The 18594-nt window shown below is 41.5% G+C and overlaps 1 protein-coding gene across 5 annotated transcripts in view; it reads left to right on the top strand.

Annotated features, from left to right (window-relative positions):
* The window catches only part of Mub (poly(rC)-binding protein mub), a 113554-nt gene that overhangs the window by 78699 nt on the left and 16261 nt on the right, over positions 1 to 18594 (top strand). For 3 of the 5 annotated variants that reach the window (XM_070668803.1, XM_070668804.1, XM_070668802.1), the window contains 6 exons: positions 1171 to 1227; positions 1585 to 1983; positions 2570 to 2974; positions 10374 to 10470; positions 11107 to 11386; positions 14669 to 18383. In XM_070668803.1, the coding sequence (XP_070524904.1) occupies positions 1171 to 1227; positions 1585 to 1983; positions 2570 to 2974; positions 10374 to 10470; positions 11107 to 11386; positions 14669 to 15050 (1620 nt within the window). In that variant the 3' untranslated portion in view covers positions 15051 to 18383. The remainder of the gene's footprint in view (positions 1 to 1170; positions 1228 to 1584; positions 1984 to 2569; positions 2975 to 10373; positions 10471 to 11106; positions 11387 to 14668; positions 18384 to 18594) is intronic. The other 2 variants (XM_070668805.1, XM_070668806.1) reach the window with 2 other exon arrangements.

Here is an 18594-nt window from a genome sequence, read left to right as displayed (position 1 = left end):
GGAGCCGCCGGTGACGCTCGCGGTCCTGGGGGCCGATAACGCGGCTCGACACGATCTGATCTCCTTCTGTCTTCTTTCCCCTCGAGGATTGCAACCTCGCGAATTTCGCCGATCGTCGGGCTGACCCTCGTGGCTGGCGCGCCGCCAAGCCTTCTTTCCCTCATCGTCTCGCTGTCTTCTTGTTCCGGCTATATTTGCCTCGGCATGCATCTAATTCGTCGGCGATGACGCTTGTCCGATCCGCGCTACCTCGCGCGCCGTCAATAGGCCCTCGGGACCCCGGCGTTGATTTGCTTACGCTCACGCGGAACGAACGACGGAACTGTGAAATCGCGTGAATCCCAATTAGGGTCAGCATCTCGGAAAGGCGCTCGCGAAGTTCGCGATTCCGCCCTGGCACGTGATTCCGCTCATCTTGAGGGAGGGAGGGTTGCATGCACCGCGGGTAACAAACGAGCCCGTTCTAATGCACGAGACTTCGATCCTTCTAAAACGGGGGAGGGAGGGGGTATAAGCCGATAGCGCGCGATACGCGAGAAACTCGTTAACGTCGCCGGGAACGCTGGCATTTCGTCCGGGAGACATCATCTAAGTTTAGAGAGCGCGCAGGAATACACCGCGCGTCGCGGTCGGAAGCCTAACGGTGACGTTATCCGAGGTCAGACGGTATCAGAGTGGACGCAAAGCCTCGGTGGGCATTAGTTGCTTATGCATACTAATTATAAACGCGCGCTCCAGTTTCGTCATTTATCGCGTTTCGTTTTGCTGTTCCCTTTTATGCGTAACGGGATATATCAAAATGGGGAGTAATATCAATGTGCTTAACAGAAATGCGCGTTAAATATTTGCTGACGAACGCGTTGAAAATCCATTCTATGATTATAATTATTGATTGATAACCGAGATACACACACACACGTGTATATACATATATATATATATACTATATATATATATAATTATTGTACCAATTACATTATAATAAATAACGAATATTATAGTATCGCACAATAATCTCCTTTTATTTTATTTTAACGGCGGATTATCAACAATTTTGTATTATTTAAACTATTTAAAAGATTAAATAATTATGTATTATGCATATGTGCAGATGATGCTAAAACTTGCATTAGATATTTATACTAATTCAATATTTTTATTTCATTGCAGGAAGTCGGTAGTATTATCGGGAAAAAAGGAGAGATCGTCAAAAGGTTCCGTGAAGAGGTGAGTACCTGCTTATGTCACGAAGTGCGCTTTTACACAATAAAAAAAGAGAAAAAGAAAAAGAGTTGCATGCAATCCGCGTTACGTGTAACAAAATGATATTTTACGTGAAAATATGTAAATCATTATTACCGTCTTACGGTCGGTTCAGCTGTCAAGGACAGATGATCACATTCGCATATCGCTCGAGAGGCTATTTTCTTTAATCGCTCCTCTCACCAATACACGTTAACTTGACCTCTCTCGAAGCGGATATCGATTATTGAATATATTGGAAACTGAAAATAGATTTATATGTGTACAACAAAGGCCCGCGATCGGTAATATAAATTTTTTTTTTCTTTCTGTCGAATGCAGTCCGGCGCAAAAATCAATATCTCCGACGGTTCCTGCCCGGAACGGATAGTGACTGTCACCGGGCCGACGAACTCGATCTTCAAGGCGTTCACGCTGATATGCAAGAAGTTCGAAGAGTGGTGCTCGCAGTTCCACGACATCCAGGGTGGCGGTGCCGGAGGTGGTGGCGGTGTATCCAGGCCGCCGATCACGCTTAGACTGATTGTCCCCGCTTCGCAATGCGGCTCTTTAATCGGCAAGGGCGGCTCTAAGATCAAAGAAATTCGAGAGGTCACCGGCGCCTCTATCCAAGTCGCGTCCGAGATGCTGCCTAACTCGACGGAACGTGCGGTGACCATATCCGGTACCAGCGAGGCGATCACGCAATGCATATATCATATCTGCTGCGTTATGCTAGAGGTACGTACCACTCTCTATTCTGAAAGCTGTCGATTATTCCGCGCCTCTCAACGCGTATTTTACATTTAGTTTTAGAGAAACTGTCTCATAGCTGAGAGTAACGTAGCATAATTAAAATTATTTATGAACGTGTAATTAATTACGTTATAATAATGAATACGTATATAGAGCGTTTATAGCTGTTGCTCTCTTGACGTCAATGTTTGAAATTTTAATTAAAAAAATAAAATGATTATATTATATTAATTTAATTTTTAAATTCGTGCTCGTATTTTAAACAATAGCATTAAATTACGATAATCTAGGCCAGTCGAGAGAATTAATCATTAATAATATTAATTTTGAATATTTTTATTAAATTAAAATTTCTTTGAAAAAATGTAATCTCGTGCTGCATATAAAATTATCGTGTAGTGTTTATTCATTATTTTTTTTTTTTTTTTTTTTTTTTTTCAAGTTGATATGTCATTTTCCGAACTTTAATAGAATTAATGTCATCTTATGACGATAACGCGGATGTTGTGAACCAGATGTAATAATTCAATCGGTGTATTCGCACTCGTGCGTGTGATTTTTTCTGTTTCAGTCCCCTCCCAAAGGTGCCACGATCCCTTATCGCCCCAAACCCCAAGTCGGTGGGCCAGTGATCCTGGCTGGTGGGCAAGCCTACACCATCCAGGGTAATTACGCGGTGCCCGCCCACTCGGACGTAAGTACAGTATTACCATTGCCCGCGCCCGCTGCCGGGCCCACCCCGCCCTCGCTGAATACCCAAACTTTGACGACCTCGCCCTTCGCGGCCCACCCTTCGTCCTCGGCCTTTGCCGCTTCTCACGGGCACCCTCTCCTATCCACGGCCCATCTTACGACCCCACATCATCCTCTCCACCCGAGCCCCTTACACGCCAGCGTGGCAGGCCTCGCCGACCCCCTGCTGAAGAGTGGACACTTGCAGGCAGCCCTCCCGCCCGCACACCTCGTGGCAGACGCCGTAAGTCTTTTGTTTTTCGTGCTCCACCCGCTCCTGTACCCCCCTTCTCAATCACCAACCTGGCTACGGCCCGGGTAATAATATACATATGATGGATTTCTGTTCCACTTGCCCGAAAAAAAAAAAAATCGATACACCTTCCCGGTTCAGTGTTTCTCTTCACTATTATCACTCCTATATGTCCGGTAAACCTTCGAACTGACTACCGCGGCGGATGATACAAAGTTGAAATGATTACGAGGAAAGAGTTAGGTACTTTGCTGAGAAACGCGATGATCTGTATCTTTAGGGAAATTAGTTGGCTCCGACGGAGCATCTGAACGTGGAGAGATCCGAGAGAGGCCTAGCATTACCGCAATTAAGAGCTGATATTTCTTATTTGTTTACGTTCCAAAGTCTACATTTATTTTGATAGCAATTGAGAAAGAGAAATCACTTGCGCAATAGTATCTGCGTCCGTGGTGTTAGTCGGATTAATTTGCGGTTAAGTTAATGCGCAATCGGGAGAGGGTAGAAAGTTTTATAGATAAACGAATGGTCAAGCGTGTAGTTGTACCCGCTTGTTGCAACAGCGACTAAACAGTGGTTTCCGTTAAAGGCGAAAGAGCGCGGTGACTGAGAAATTCAACGAGGTTTTATTTAGTTACAATTTTTTTTAAATTTTTTTTTATGTTTGCTGCGATTTAATTTCATTAAAACGTGCCGGGTTGCGAATATATAAATCTTATCTGCGGCGAATGTAGACGTTGAAACACGGTTTTTTATTTAGCGTTTAATAATACGGCATTATTTTGACAAATAGTTGGAATTAATTATTCGAAAATTATTCCCCTTTCTGTTAACAAGCGACAACGTTTAATTAACGTGCCGTGGCACTTTCTATGCATTTAATTATTTCGTTCAGGTATATCGATACGTAAAAACAGATGCAATAATGAAAGATGTATGTTGATCTCAACGTAACTCTGGACTCGGTTATCATTTCAATTTTCGCCAAATGCCGTGGAAGCTCCGCAATATGTTTATCAGTATATTTCATTATTATCTAGGTCACTTGATCTCCTCTTCCCACTGAAACTCTTTGCTGTCCCCTGTCTCCCTCCGTATATATGCATCGATACCTTGGCTTTCTGCTCGATATATCCCCGTACGGTCTCGAGCTTTTCTGCCCGGGAGTATTCGTGTCGCAATATCTTGCAAGTTGTCTTCGATTACGTGAAGATGCGATCCGAGAGAATTCTGTTGCACTATTAGCTCTGACCGTACATACCTTTAAACAATGTTTTCCAGTCGCGTGACTTCGGCCGCAGAAACATCTGATTAAACATAATACGGCGGAACGAAATAAGGCGCGCTGTAATTATATTTAATAGCAACTTCCAACAAGACCACGTCGTCATTTACTGTATTACTTCGGTTGGAAAGTTCTCTCTCGTATTAAAACTACAAAGTGTCCGCGATGCCTTTTTATTAATTGGAGAGAATTCCGCGATTCCGCAAACATTTTTAATAACGGTAGTTTTTAAAAGAATTGTTTTTTTTTTTTTTTTCTTTCTTTAATTTTTATGACTAATCGTAAATAGTCTTTGACTTTAAGTGTCAGCGAAGTCACGCGAAATTTGCCTGCTTTGCTTTACATGTGATTCGCATATGCTGTTACGTGCATGCTTCATTCTCTCTGGAATTTTTTTTTCCTAAGTCCTATAGATGTTCACTTCTTAACGCTTTTAACAAGCTCGACCTGAACTTATGTACACGTTTTTCCTTTCATAAGCTTGCGTTTGGTAGTGGGTTGATCTCTGAAAAATTGCTTGTCGTTCTTTACTGTGCATAGAGAAACTTGAAGAAGCATGCTACGTTTAAAAAAAAATATATAAAAAAACATGCAAATAAAACTTAATATAAGTTTTTGATATCAGGTTGAATTAATGAAATTCACACGTGTTCGTATATTTGATTTCAACGAAGTTATGTTATTTAACGAATTTATATTAATAATATGAATAATACATTTAATTGAATAATCGAGTTAATACTAGTTTTCTCGAAATTAATTAAAGTTCATATCTAACTTTATTTTAATATCAGCAGTTTCGTAATTTCTTTTTGCCGGCAACGCAAGATTTTATTTGACCTGGTATCTGAAAACTTCGTGCATTTAGCCACTGCATTTACATTGTTCCACTGATGATCGTATTGAATTACCAATTAGTTGTTTCTACTACTTTTTTAATATATATATAATCCACTTTTTCTCTTCTGTCGTTCGCATCTACTTCTAGATGAGAAAAATACAGAGGACGTGCACTTAGAATTGATCGGTAATCTCTGTAATATCCCGAGTGGAAATTAATTCCCACCGTTATCTAATAATTAGTTAGTCAATTCGTGGTTTATCTCGTGGCTGTCTAGCAAAACTGTCCAGCACTGAGCCAGAAATGTAACACTCGAAACGTACTGTTGTATTCTGACCTATTCTATCGCGCGCTCGACTGCCGAAACCTCTGATCATCGGGCCCGCTGACCGCCGCGGTGTTAGAGTACGTGCGTGTGTTTACATCGGCCGGCAGACTTCGCGCTTCCAGTTCGCATAGTGGAGGACGCGCGGGCAGCGGGCAGCAAGAATCGTTTTGCCCGGCGAATTCGGCAGTCGAGCGAACGTTGCGTCAGGTCAGAACAACAACAGTAGACTAGTACGCGGCGAAAAACGTTTAGATATCTATTTACAAACATGGTCCGCGCTGGACAGTGCTGGACAGATTTTTTGTTTTTTTTTTCTTTTTTTAAAGACAGTCACCAAATAATAACTTTCTTATAATTTATGGCTAGTGCCAAGTTTGCAAAAATCAAATTAGCTAGATAAATTTCCACTCGGGATGTATTTGATGTAGACGTACTGCGTCGAGCAGATAAATAGCCGAATTTTCTCGATACGATCATCGTCCGAGAGTGGCAATTTGTGCGCTCTCTCGGAAGGAACTTGGAGGCAAAATGGAGATTTGTTCCGAGCCTCGCGCCGAACGATCAGGCCTGCTTAGCATGAATGCTTGCTCACGGGTCGCACAATGGATTCGTCGTCATGGCTTGTCGTTGGATTCGGTCAGGGAGAGAGTGTGCGTGTGTGTGAGAGAGAGAGAAAGAGAGAGAGAGAAACGTATAAAAAATCCCAGATGTAATACTGCTATAAGTCTCCACGAATGGCTTGCGATCAATGAGGAGGCCAAATCGTCAAATAGCCGACGCTCTGATTCCGGGTTACTTATGGTAGCGCTTGGAAATCTACTCATCCGGCCGGCCGATCGATCGGCAGATGCCATGAAACGTCATTCTGATAAATGCCCTTATGATTAATCACATCTATTCTACAAATGTGATAGAAAATTTTATCGGCCGCGTTTGCTGGTATTTTTTTTAATTACGATCGTTTACTCTGCTACGTATTTTTTTTTATTTTTATTTTTTTTTATTTTTTTTTTATTTTATTTTTTTACGTTGCATACACGTATATACATTGTAAACTCTGCTTGTAATCTAATTTAGTAAAGAGGTTGCTTTTTGTCTTCACATCCATCAATATCGTAGCTCGATACCAGAATATCAGACGTCGGGATCTAGTTTTATTTTGCCTTTCGTGATGATTAAATAATTCTGATTGATCCCGTACGCTTTGAAAATATATACACGAATTCGGCTTTATATCACGCCGAAGTGGATCAAAATTAATTGGCTCGTTACGCGCCTCTCGTTGATTTACACTGAAACGTATGTGTTTATTTTCCGCGAATTACTTTGTTAAATGGGAAAATTTTAATATTTAATCGGATCGTCTGTGCGACGAAATTTTCGCGATTAACTATACGTTTTCATAAGGCATTATCAGGACGGCAGCGCGCCTTCGTTCTCACCTTTTGTCCTATCTTCTCTTTCTGTGCGCTCTTCAACGACCGACGTCCTCCGACACGGAGCCCCGACTTCCTCGAGTCCGATTTGCTACCCGAAAACGAAACGAAACGAAACGAACGCGAGATGCGCGATAAGAACGTGTTTACACGATGATACATCCTATTATCCACAGATATCACGGCTGGACCAGTTCTTTTTCTCTTCTGTTTAATTTTTTTTTTTTTCGGTCTTTCGTTTCTGTTTGCATTTTTGTTGGTTTCCGTTAACTTCGAGAGACGTGGCTGAAGGGGTGGGTTTTAATCGGTAGAGATGAATGAAATGATCAATTATGACAAAGTCACAAACAAACATGGACATGCATGCGTGGCACGAAAAGAGGTAGATTACCTAGATATATTATTACTATTGCGCTTTATATCTACTTTCACGATCCCATCTTTGATACTTTCTCAGTTTCTCAGTCTGCTTGATGAGCTCTTACGGCTTTTAGTACACGGTTACTACTACTTCGCTTTTTCTCTTGGTACACAGTCTTCAATTTTCTGTTCTATTTTATTATTATTCTTTTTTTTTTTAGTTTCTATTTTTCTACACGGTCTCACATAAGAAATCATTCCCCGTTTTTCCTTAAAATTAACTTCCCTTATCCGGTGACAATCAAATTTCCTTTTAAGACTCAATTGAGAGCAGGAGAAAGAAACGTTCAAAGTTTTAACCTAATTTGTCGCATAAATGTTAAACATTATTTTCTATACACACGTGTCCATACTGTTCAGTTTTTTTTTTAGTTTAATTTAATTTTATATTACAATCAAACAAATTTTTTTCTGCAATTAATAAAAAATGTGATAATAGAATTGAATCGAAAATTATATTTTCTACAAATAAAACAATTAATTGAGAAATTATGGAAAATATTAAACGATTATTTTACTACGATATTGATTTTTGAAAGGTCAAATACTTAAAAATAGAATATGAATGCAATGATATATGAGCAGGTGCTAGCTCACAAAGGGCTGATCTGCCTTTGACGAGGCTGGATAGCAATATATAACAATTCAATTTAACAAGTTGCTCAAACGAAACATTTTGTTTTTAAATTTAAGTGATTCAGTTGGCACAAAAAAAATTTTTTTTGGAAGTCATAACTTTTTTTTAGTAAAATAAATTCAATTAAAACATATCGACGTTAGAATCACAACTTGCATTATTTTATTTTATTTTTTTTATTATAATTATAAATCTCCAGCCTCAATGCAGCGAGAAACGAGTGACATGATCATTTTCGTACACACGCATACACACACGAGCACAGATAACTGCGCACACATTAAATATCGCTCTTGTCGCGCTACGTTTTGTTCGTTTCTCCACCTCTGTCCTGAGTTACTCATTGTCCTTTTGGCGTCCTGTTTAGAACAGCATGGCTTCCGGCATTCTTTTAGCTAAGAGTCAGCGACGAGTTCGTGTAAGGGTGGGCTGCCCTGGACATTACGTTTCCACCATTCGAGCACATTAAAGATCACATCGGGTCCGCTTTGTCTCCGGGAGAAGGCGTTTATATAATATATTTGCGTGGACAAACCCTCGATATGTTACAGACGAATTATCTACTTTACGATCCTCTTGAAAATGTACGTCAACGATTGGAGATTTCAGCGGGTCACCCTCCGGTTACATTATTAAGCTCGAAACTTTCGTAGTTCTGCATTTTACGTAAATATATATTTAATATATATTAAGATAACGACTTGCAGCACAACGATGCCTCTTCACATGTCCGCATTATCTTAATATATATTAAAACGATGACATTACATACGGCGCTTAGAAATCTTGGCACATGAGTTAGCTTAGAGAACAACAGTGGGATATAGAAAATGAAATATTATCGTCATTCGTTTAAGAACACGACATACATCCTCCATCCTTCACTCCGCCCTTTCATTTTGTCTTTATCAAAAGATTAAGATATATAAAATTATTAGCAATTAGATACAAACGTTCCATCGTTTTGTATTGTGTTCGAGTAATTAGCTTGTTTTAATGTTCATTAAATAATTACCGCGGGCCGTCAAGCGAATTTATGGACCAGTCGTTAGAATGTTTAGTCGAATTTTTTGTGTTACAATAGCGACGTGCTGTTAATAAGTTTGTAGTGGACTGTACTTAATGAAACGCGGTAGAATTTCTTTCCGATCCGAATAAGGCGATGCTAAGCCTCGTGTAAGTATCTGCAATTGTAACGTGGAAACGGCAGGTGTGAATAGAATTGCTGCGTTACATTTCACGCGATTTAACGGTATCGTGAGAGTTACAAGGATATGCACGTCCTTCTTCTCTCCGTGCTCGTTCGCTCTCTCTTTCTGTAATTTCTGAGCTTCCCCTCCTCCCCTCCCCCATCGACAGGCTGTCCTCGAGTAATTTCTTCCACGATTTTCGAAGTAACGCGATAGTTCATTTTATCGACGGTCATTCCGCCAGTTTTATTCCCCTCCAGAGCAACGGGATACCGTCGCTGTTTATCAATTTAATGCATCTCGGAGGCGCGCGAGATTTTATTTTCCGCGAAGTACGCTGAGGTGATGACTAGTAGACGTCTTCACTCGCTCCAATTTCCGCGCATGTTAGAGGCGAGAAATCTTTAATGGATCGCGCTGTGAAAACTTGACATTTAAAGCGATATCCCTGAAATAAATCGTGGAATTTTAACACGCTCGAAAAGAATGACGGATTTTTTTTTTTTTTTTTATTTTTTTTTTTTTTTTTTTCTCCAAGAAGTTAAATCGTGTTTTAATAACTACCTCACCTCACCTTGGATATTGATCACCCGCTAATCTCAGTCTATTCTATAACAGTTCCTGTCGCCGGGTCGTGAATTTATTGACGCGGGAGGGTAGCGTGAGTTTTAACGAGTCTTTCGCGTAGAAGCAAGAATAATCGCTGCGGAAACCTCGTTTTAAACCAGACTTCTATTTATCACAGTTAAAATCCCTGGGTCGGTACACGTGACCGAAGAACGACCGGGTTCTCGCTCGAGCGACCGTCGCAGCGCCCGTTATGAGGAAGCCGTCGGACCGGTCCCAGGAAGTCGGGACGACGCCGTTGAGCGTATGCGTCACGACGGCAGTCGAGTCCGAGATAGCCGAATTGAATTGTCGATTGCCGCGCGGCGGATGTTCTCTTTTTTCCCCCCCGTATTCCCTCTTCCTTTCCCGTTCTTTCTCACGTAGAACCGAACGTTCTCTCTCAGCGAGGCTGCCCCTGAGCTAAGAATTCTTGCTCGCAATCGGAGATCCTCGAGCGTGATGCGCGAGGTTAGCGAACATGTTTCAGGCATACATAGATATATACTTCTCGATGTCGTCGTATACCCTCAACTCCTTTCAAAGCACACCCCGAGTGACTGTCCGACGCCCGCGGACTCTCTTTTTTCTCCTCGCCCCCCCTCCCCCATATTTCTGAACGATGGATTTCTTCGTCGCTGTTGCAGATGGGCAAGTTGGGCAGCAATCCTTTGGCTGGGCTAGCAGCCTTAGGCCTTGGTGGTCTCGCCACACCGGCGAACACGGGTGGTCTTAATCCAGCAGGTAAGTCGACACGTGCTCTTTGAGAAACCGTAGATCAGCGAGCGAATACGTTTCCCCTCCGACGTTTTTTGTCCCGCAAATTTTTGCAGAAAAAAAATTTATTTTTACTGCGTTATACTTCTATGCCGAATAAATAAAAAATATTTTAATAGTCGGAAGTAACCAGACCACTTTACTTGGTGCGATAATAAATTCAATGCGAATGTCGAAATTTATATCTCGACATCGTTGATTTCAAAACGGTATTAGTATTCAATATTTGTGCTATTGCAATAGATTCCTCCTACGCGAGCGAACTTTATCGGCAAAAAAGTGTACCGAGGCATTCGATATTGGAACGAGAAGTTAAATTTATCTACGAACTGCTCCCAGAAACATTAGTTAAAGTTTATTCGAGTTTTAGAACAGAAGCTAGTCGAGGAGGCAAAGCAATAGAATCAGTTAAAACGCAATTTCACTTTAGCGCAAGTAATTTATGAGAGGCAGTGCCTCCTCGTGCGTTTCTTTTATTTGCCCGATCGATTTGCCGGCTCTCATAAAAGGGCCAATCTCTTTACCCGCCTTTCATTAAGACCGCGCCGCGATTCGGAAAAAAGAAAAGCTCTCCTAATATTTGCGCAATTGGTGATCACGTAGCGTTAGCCGCATTGGCTGGCAGCCAGCTGCGTACGAGCAACTCGAACAGGCAGCAACCAGCGGCAAACAATCAGACGCATGAGATGACCGTGCCAAATGAGCTGATCGGTTGCATCATCGGGAAGGGCGGTACCAAGATCGCCGAGATCCGTCAGATCTCCGGTGCCATGATTCGAATCAGCAACTGCGAGGAGAGGGAGGGCGGAGCAACGGACCGCACGATCACCATAACCGGGAACCCGGACGCCGTCGCGTTGGCACAGTATCTCATCAACATGAGGTGAGTACCACGAGGGGGTCCCCGTAACCATCGCTTTTACCCCCGGGCCCATTTAGATTTTGAAGGTCGACCTTCGAGCCGACAGGAAGTCATTCCGACAGGTTCGCCGAAGGTTCCGGCCTCTCGGTGTGTCACTGAACTCCATTTTCTTCCAATAGAAAGCAGTCGAACTCGTCCCGGCTACGTTTTGCAGTGGAACGCGATGCATTTTCCCTTTCCCCCCCTCGAGAGCTCTCTTTATTTATTCGTTTGTTTTAATTACTTCTTCTTTCCCGCACCTCTGGCCGACACCCGCGCGCCGGATCGGCGCGCGCCTCGTCGGCGTAGAGCGACTTCTTGTTGACCCTTTACTTTACCACCCCACGATCGTGATCCTGCCGATTCGCCTGTTTGTGCTACTCGTTCCTCACACTACCTTGCTGCCTCATTTTTTATGTCTTAATGGTGAGATTATGTAAGAGATAGTCGAATCGGCACCCCTCGCGATATTTCCCTTTATCACTGTTATTATCCTTCCTCGCGATAACTCGCATATAGATGACTTCCATTCACTTTCCTTTGCCTGTTGAGCAAATGTTGCAGAGATGAAATTAGAAATTAAACTTTTAAAAGCACTAACAGTATGTACGATACATTACTCTCGTAAGGAATAATTTTCAAGATTACATACGTAGATTTCACGTTTTGACATTTTTTTTTCCAGATTTACGATTTAAATGAGCAAAATGTCAATTTAGCCATTCGAGATAATTTTATTTTTGAGTATAATTACATTAAAAAAGAAATAAAAGTCGTCTTTACTGCGTGTCGTCGTGAGAGATATTATAAAAAAGGTGGTGTTACGCTGAGAAAAAAAAAACGCCGCTGCAGAGTGGCGCGTGGTCTGTTGACAAAGACGCGGTGAGAATTACCGCCAGAAATCTCTCTGAAGTTGAGTTAATGAAAGAGATCACTCGGCCGCGTAACGCCACCTCAAGTTTACAGCGAAGCAGGTCGTTTCATAGTCGTAAGGTAAAGATGCGAGGAGAAGATGTCGCATCGACGGCTATGATCCGAGGTACCCAGCGTTCACGTATGCAGATTAGCGGAAGACACCGACATCAGCTGTGAGGAGGAAGAGGATCTTAATCCTTTATTTCCAGGTCCTGTCTTCCAGGTCCAGTAAACCCCGAGTATCCTGCAGACACAACTCCGCTCAACATCTGTCCCATTGTCGCTGGCTGTCCTTTCAAGCAAATAAACTACCGACTGAACGACATAATTTAAAAAAAAAAAAAAATAAAATAAAAAATAAAAGAAATAAATATGTAACGAGGACTGTCGCTCCGTTTAGTGACAATCAAATCCCGAACAGTTCCAAACGAAACGCATCACAGTTCCTCCTTTCGATTCGGTTTTTTAATGACACAGATTTCTTTCTAGTTTGAAACAGGCTCCCGGTAATGGACGATCAGCTTGTAACATTTACGCCTATCATTTCTGGCCTCGCGCGGGGAAAACGTGCGCGCTTTTGATGCCGCGAATACTTTCTTCCGGCGTTGTGTTAAAAAGAAAAGAAAAAAAAAAAAATACACGTTGCGTAATCGCGTCTTTATTCGCGCGGTAAATGTAAAAGGTCTCCCTCGTCCTTGCCGAGAACCCTCGCCGTAGCATCTTTAAATTTTAGTTGTACGCTTTCATCGCTGTTGTTGCCATCGCTTAATGTTCACTGATCGGTGTCAAAGATCTGTTACTAGTTTCTTTTATTTTATTTATTTATTATTATTTATTCACTCCTTTTTTTTTTTTTTTTTTTTTTAAATTAAATTATGCTGTAAAACTAATCTACTTTCATCGTAGCGACATTAAAATGGTGAACGGTACTAACGTAATCGTCGACGAGATCGAGGATGACAGACAAAAAGTCGGCACAAGTACGCGCCACACGTAAGATTCCCACCAGCATCAAGCCAAGTGCAATTTAAACACGCCGCGGACCGACACACTTTTACACGTACACCCTCACGTTATAATTATAATCCATTATATTTTATTCCAGATTGCCACTCACATTTTACTACTGCATATAAATAGCGCAATTGCCGTTATATATATTTATCATCTCGATACTTCTGTATTTTGCCCGTTAACCTGGTCATCGTGTTTATTACCGTGTATCCCCGGCACTCCCGTCCGCCACGCGGGTCTGCGCTCTGCCACTTTATCAATCCCGAAGCTCTCAGACGTGCGCTGAAGAGTCGAATCCGTCGATCACACCCGTCGTCGGGCGCGATTTTGCACGAGATTGTGCCTCGCGATTAACACGCGACTTGTGGCGGAACGCATGCCCGTTTGTGTGCCTGGTTTACTTTGATTTCTGCCTTTTCTATAAGCCACGCGGCGAATGGCTCGTTTTACCGGCGGCACCATGAGGACCACTTGGTTTTTTTTTTTTTTCAGTCAGAATTAAATAAATGTGAGCAAAGTAAAGATTCGCGAGAACGTCCCTCCACAGTGCGTGCCTCCCGGCCTGTACAACGAGCCACCAGCCCCGTTACACCTAGAAAACGATTGCATCGTTCGCAAATCTACTTGTTAGTGGTGAATGTGACTTTGTTTTTGTAGGAATTTGTATTCTGAAAAAGTAGACTAGCGAACGCGCGTCTCTTCAATCACGTCTTCCTCTTTCTTTTTTCTCGTGTGCATCCTCCGCTGCGCGAACTCTCGCGACCGAGGCGCATTCCGACCGACTCCGCGTTCAGCGTTTCACTCTCGGACCGGGCACAGCTGACCGGCACGCTCGTCAACGAGTGTCGGCCCGTGTCCGGCACGAATGTCCGCGGACGAATCGGTGGGTCTAAATGCGACCCGGACGTGATTGAAACCCGCCCCCCCCCAGCCCCTCAAGCCCCCACGAACCACGTAGCCGGTGTACGTGATAATCATGCTCCACAGAGCACCTCTGACGTAACTCTTTAAGCCTACAACTTGTGATTTAGTTCCTTCTTTTCTGATGGTTCTCTTCTTCTAAAAATATATATATATATAATTTTTTTTTTTTTTGTTTTACACATTTTACGTTTTCCGCGGCAGCTACCAATATTATTATTACTACTGCTACTACTACTACTACTACTCCTACTGCTATTACTACTATAACTATTGCTACTATACTTTACTATTCTCTTCTTTACTTTTTACCATCTCTTATGTTCTATATATTTTTTAAAAATCTCTTTGACACACTGTTTTACGAGGAACGTTCCCGCCCTCACCTTTTTACATTTTGTGTCTTTTCCCCAGTGTCGAACTGCAGAAAGCTAACCTAGAGGCCCAAAATACCCAAACCCCTGGCAGCGGTACCACTCCCGGAGCATCCGGGGCCAGTGCTTCCCCTTCTACCACCACTACCACTGCCTCTCCCTTGGCCAGCGCCATCCCCTTGGCTCAGCTGCTAAGCAAGCCAGGCGCCCTCAACGCCCTATCTAGCCTCACCGCCCTCGGCGGACTCACGGAATTGCTAGGTGGTGCTGCTGGCGCAGCTGCATCCACGCTACCGGTCCAGACTACCGGCGTGCACCGATCGCACAAGACCTTTACGCCGAGGCTCCGTAGCCCGGGCGCACCAGGCCCGACTGACAGCGGCAAGTTCAAGTCCGAGCGTACCAAGTACAATCCGTACTGAACGGACAGACAAGCGGAGATAACAATGATGTTACAGGGGGAACACATTACACGTACACATACAGACACATCTATTACTACACACATGTAGCGTACACTTGTGTAACACACACTGAAGTAAAGTGCGTACGGACGCCAGGGTAGCGAATACGAAGACTTGGCGAAGGATCGACTCGTCACTTTTTCTTTTTCTTTTTTGTTTTGTTACTAAATGATAGTTAAGTTGTAGATTGTGAGCAAGATTGTTTAAACGATTATGTTGAGATGTGAATAATACCGAAGAGAAGAATGCCAGCGCGATCATTCGGATATCGATTAGTTAAACACGATCGACGGCTAATTGTACGGTTGAGCATTCTCTCTCGCGGAAAAGCAGGAATCTATACGAAAGAATGAAGAGTTTTTTTAATTATATTTTAAGAGACTACATGGCCTCGCTTGCTCACGTTTATTCCCTAGAGAATCACTGTATGGAAACATTTTGTAGAATTTTTATTTGGGTTTTTTTTTTTATGTATTATATTTGAAAGTGGAAAGAAGAAAAGTTGCAGCGTTTGGAATCTTTTTGTGTTATCGAACTGTGTCCGTGATCCGATGCTAAGTCTTAGAAACAACACATATACTATCGTGACACGCCCTCCGAGATCGGGATGTTTCAGCGCTATCGTGTAAAGACTGATTGTGTGATGTAACGAAGTGGTAAATCATTAATGATAAATTCTCTTGAGATCCCTTGCAGGTAACAACCGAAACTTTAGTCATACGTTTGCGTTTTATTCTCTATGAGCGATTTCTGATAGGCTCGGAGGACGCGATCGCTCATGCACCGTCGCAAGACAGCCTTTTTTTAAATAAAACGATAGAAATATATTACACTATCATTATTGTAATTATTATTACAATATTATTATGGATTACAATTAATTACTATTTGATGCAAAACTCTTATTATAGTATAGTTATTCCAATGTGATTCTTTTTCGCGTAGTAGATAAAGATTCTACCGCTAGAAAAAAAAAAAGAAAAAAAAAATGTTTTGCGCGAGCGTGGATGAATATGTGTGATAAAGACAAAAAGATAGAAAAGTGCATGGGGAAAAAAAAAAAAAAAAGTCGTCTTTGAATCATGTGTTTATCAATCTTTGTAATAAATCGCATTGGGAGTGCACTATGTCATAATCATGTAACGTGCTTTAGATGAACTTTTGCGGTCCTTTTTCTTATGAAAAATGGTTCGTAGCCGAGCAATCGAGGAGTTTGCAAGGAATGCGACACCAATGAACTTGGAAGCATTATAATCGACCATTCGCAATAGAAATAATCAATCAAGCTATACACATAGTGTGTTATAATAACGGTAATAAACTTAGTCCTTATACATCCGCACGCGAGACGATTAGAGGTCTACATAAAAACGCGTGTTAATTATGTTTTGTGAAATTAAACTAATAAAACACGTATATACACACGTAAGACACGATCAGATTTCTGCTCCATGGCAACTCGAACGTCTTTTTGATCTATCGTTTTTGTAAGCGATCAGAAAACGTGAGAATCGAGATTGTCCGGCCGCGAAAAGAAAACGTTCACTTGATTAGATGCAATGTTTAACGCGATAAGAAAAGAAAAAAAAAAAAAAAAAAAAAAAATGAACCGTTTGGACAGAGATGTTTTTTCATCGCTTGGATAAGACGATCGATAATGGAATCACCAGATAAGTGTTTGTGTGCTCAATCTTCTAGTTCATAGCGAGTACTTGCAACTGGCGGCCGATCGGGCATAGAAATATAACGATCGGGCTATTCCGCGTACTGATTTTTTTCGCGAGCGTGGCCATGGTTTATCGGAACGCGCGGTAATCACATGAAGCATCAGTCACGTTCGCAGAAAAATCTATTCCGATCGAATCAACCGTCGCCATGATCGCGAGATATCTTCATTGCGTTATCATTATTATTCTTATTTTTTTTTTCTTTTATTTTAGATTGTACGGTCTCGTTCCATTTTTTTCTCGAGACAATAAATAAAATCACGCCCAGGAGTCTAAGCGGAGGACTGTTTATGATAAAGCAAGATATTAAAAAAAAAGATAAAAATAAAAAAAAAATCGTGAGAATAATACATTAGGAAGTAGGCACAGTCCTAACATGTGGGTGTATCAAGTAAAGCGATGCGGTTAAAGTAAACGACGAAGAATTATATTTGGACGTATAAGAAAAAAAAAAGAAATGCTTGCTACGTTTAAGGAAAAAAAAACCATGAGATATTTCTTCGCTTGAGATAGGTATTTGGTAAAATAAACCATTGCTGTACCTGGTATTTCTACATCGCGCACAGAATCCTGTAGGCAGATAAATCTTCAGCTGTACATTAGTCTATAACGATATCGCGGAGCTTACATGCTTAACTTTAGTCACCCTGTATCATCTTGTTAAATATAATTAGGCGTGTTTAATACAGTAAGAGAAATACAGTACCAAATAATAATAGCATTGGTGTACCCGCGAGTGAGGTCCCGCAATGCATTGGCTCGCACCGGTTCAAGAAAGTGATGTGTAACGTGCGCGTGTTCGATAACGCGACGAACTTGTTCTCTTAACGATATTTTATTTTATTTTATTTTATTATTTTTTTTTTTTTTTATCACGGAAGACTAATACGTTTCTCCTTGGACAATTTCAAGTGAAGTGTCTCCAATATATTGCGCGACCACCTTTACGGCACATGAACGTTTTATTATCACCCTCTTTTTCAAGCGTACGGCACCGTCGTGTTTAGTCTTTACTAAATCAGTGCGATGGAAAGAAGCACCGAGTGGAAGATATGTATACTCGGTTTATTATGAGGAGCGATTCTGCATATGAAGATATCTCTAATTGTGAGAATGCGACATGGCTTCTTCCGTTTAATTAATTAAAATTTTTCTTTCTTTTTTTTTTAACTTTTAATAGTTACATTTTGGATAAAATTTAAATCTTTTATTTGCTCACTTAAAATTTTCTCAGATTATTAATATGAGTGTAGTCTATTCGAATTTGATTGTACGCGATTTGACCGTATTCAGGCATTTTAGCATCGTACATCTTTACGTGCAACATTTATATTAATCACGGCGAATTCGGGTCAGGACTGGTTACTTTTAACGCTCAATGTACGCTGAGAATACGGTCCATTAAAATCCGTATATACATATGTACCATGTCTCGCTACGTAAGTGCTAAGCGTAACTAAGAGCGGGGAGAAATTCGTACAGAGAGAGTGAGAGAGATTTAGAGAAAAAGAGAAGATGTATCCATCCAACCAACCAACTTGACCTAGGCTCCCGCCCGTTTTTGGTAAGCACCATCCGTTCCTTCGTAGTCCTGTTAATCGACTTATCCTGTTTGGCTGCGAAGTTTTCATTTTACTACGTTTTTCCGTTTTTCTTTAAAAAAAAATTTTTTTTTTATTTTTTTTTATTTTTTTTTTTCAATACAGTCGTTGCGCAATGTTCAATTATTTTTTTTTATTATGATTTTTTTTCAAGTACCAACCATCCTTCTGGAC

This window comes from Cardiocondyla obscurior, linkage group LG18 (assembly GCF_019399895.1).
Source record: "Cardiocondyla obscurior isolate alpha-2009 linkage group LG18, Cobs3.1, whole genome shotgun sequence".
NCBI lineage: Eukaryota > Metazoa > Arthropoda > Insecta > Hymenoptera > Formicidae > Cardiocondyla > Cardiocondyla obscurior.
This window is presented reverse-complemented; position numbering and strand designations above follow the sequence as displayed.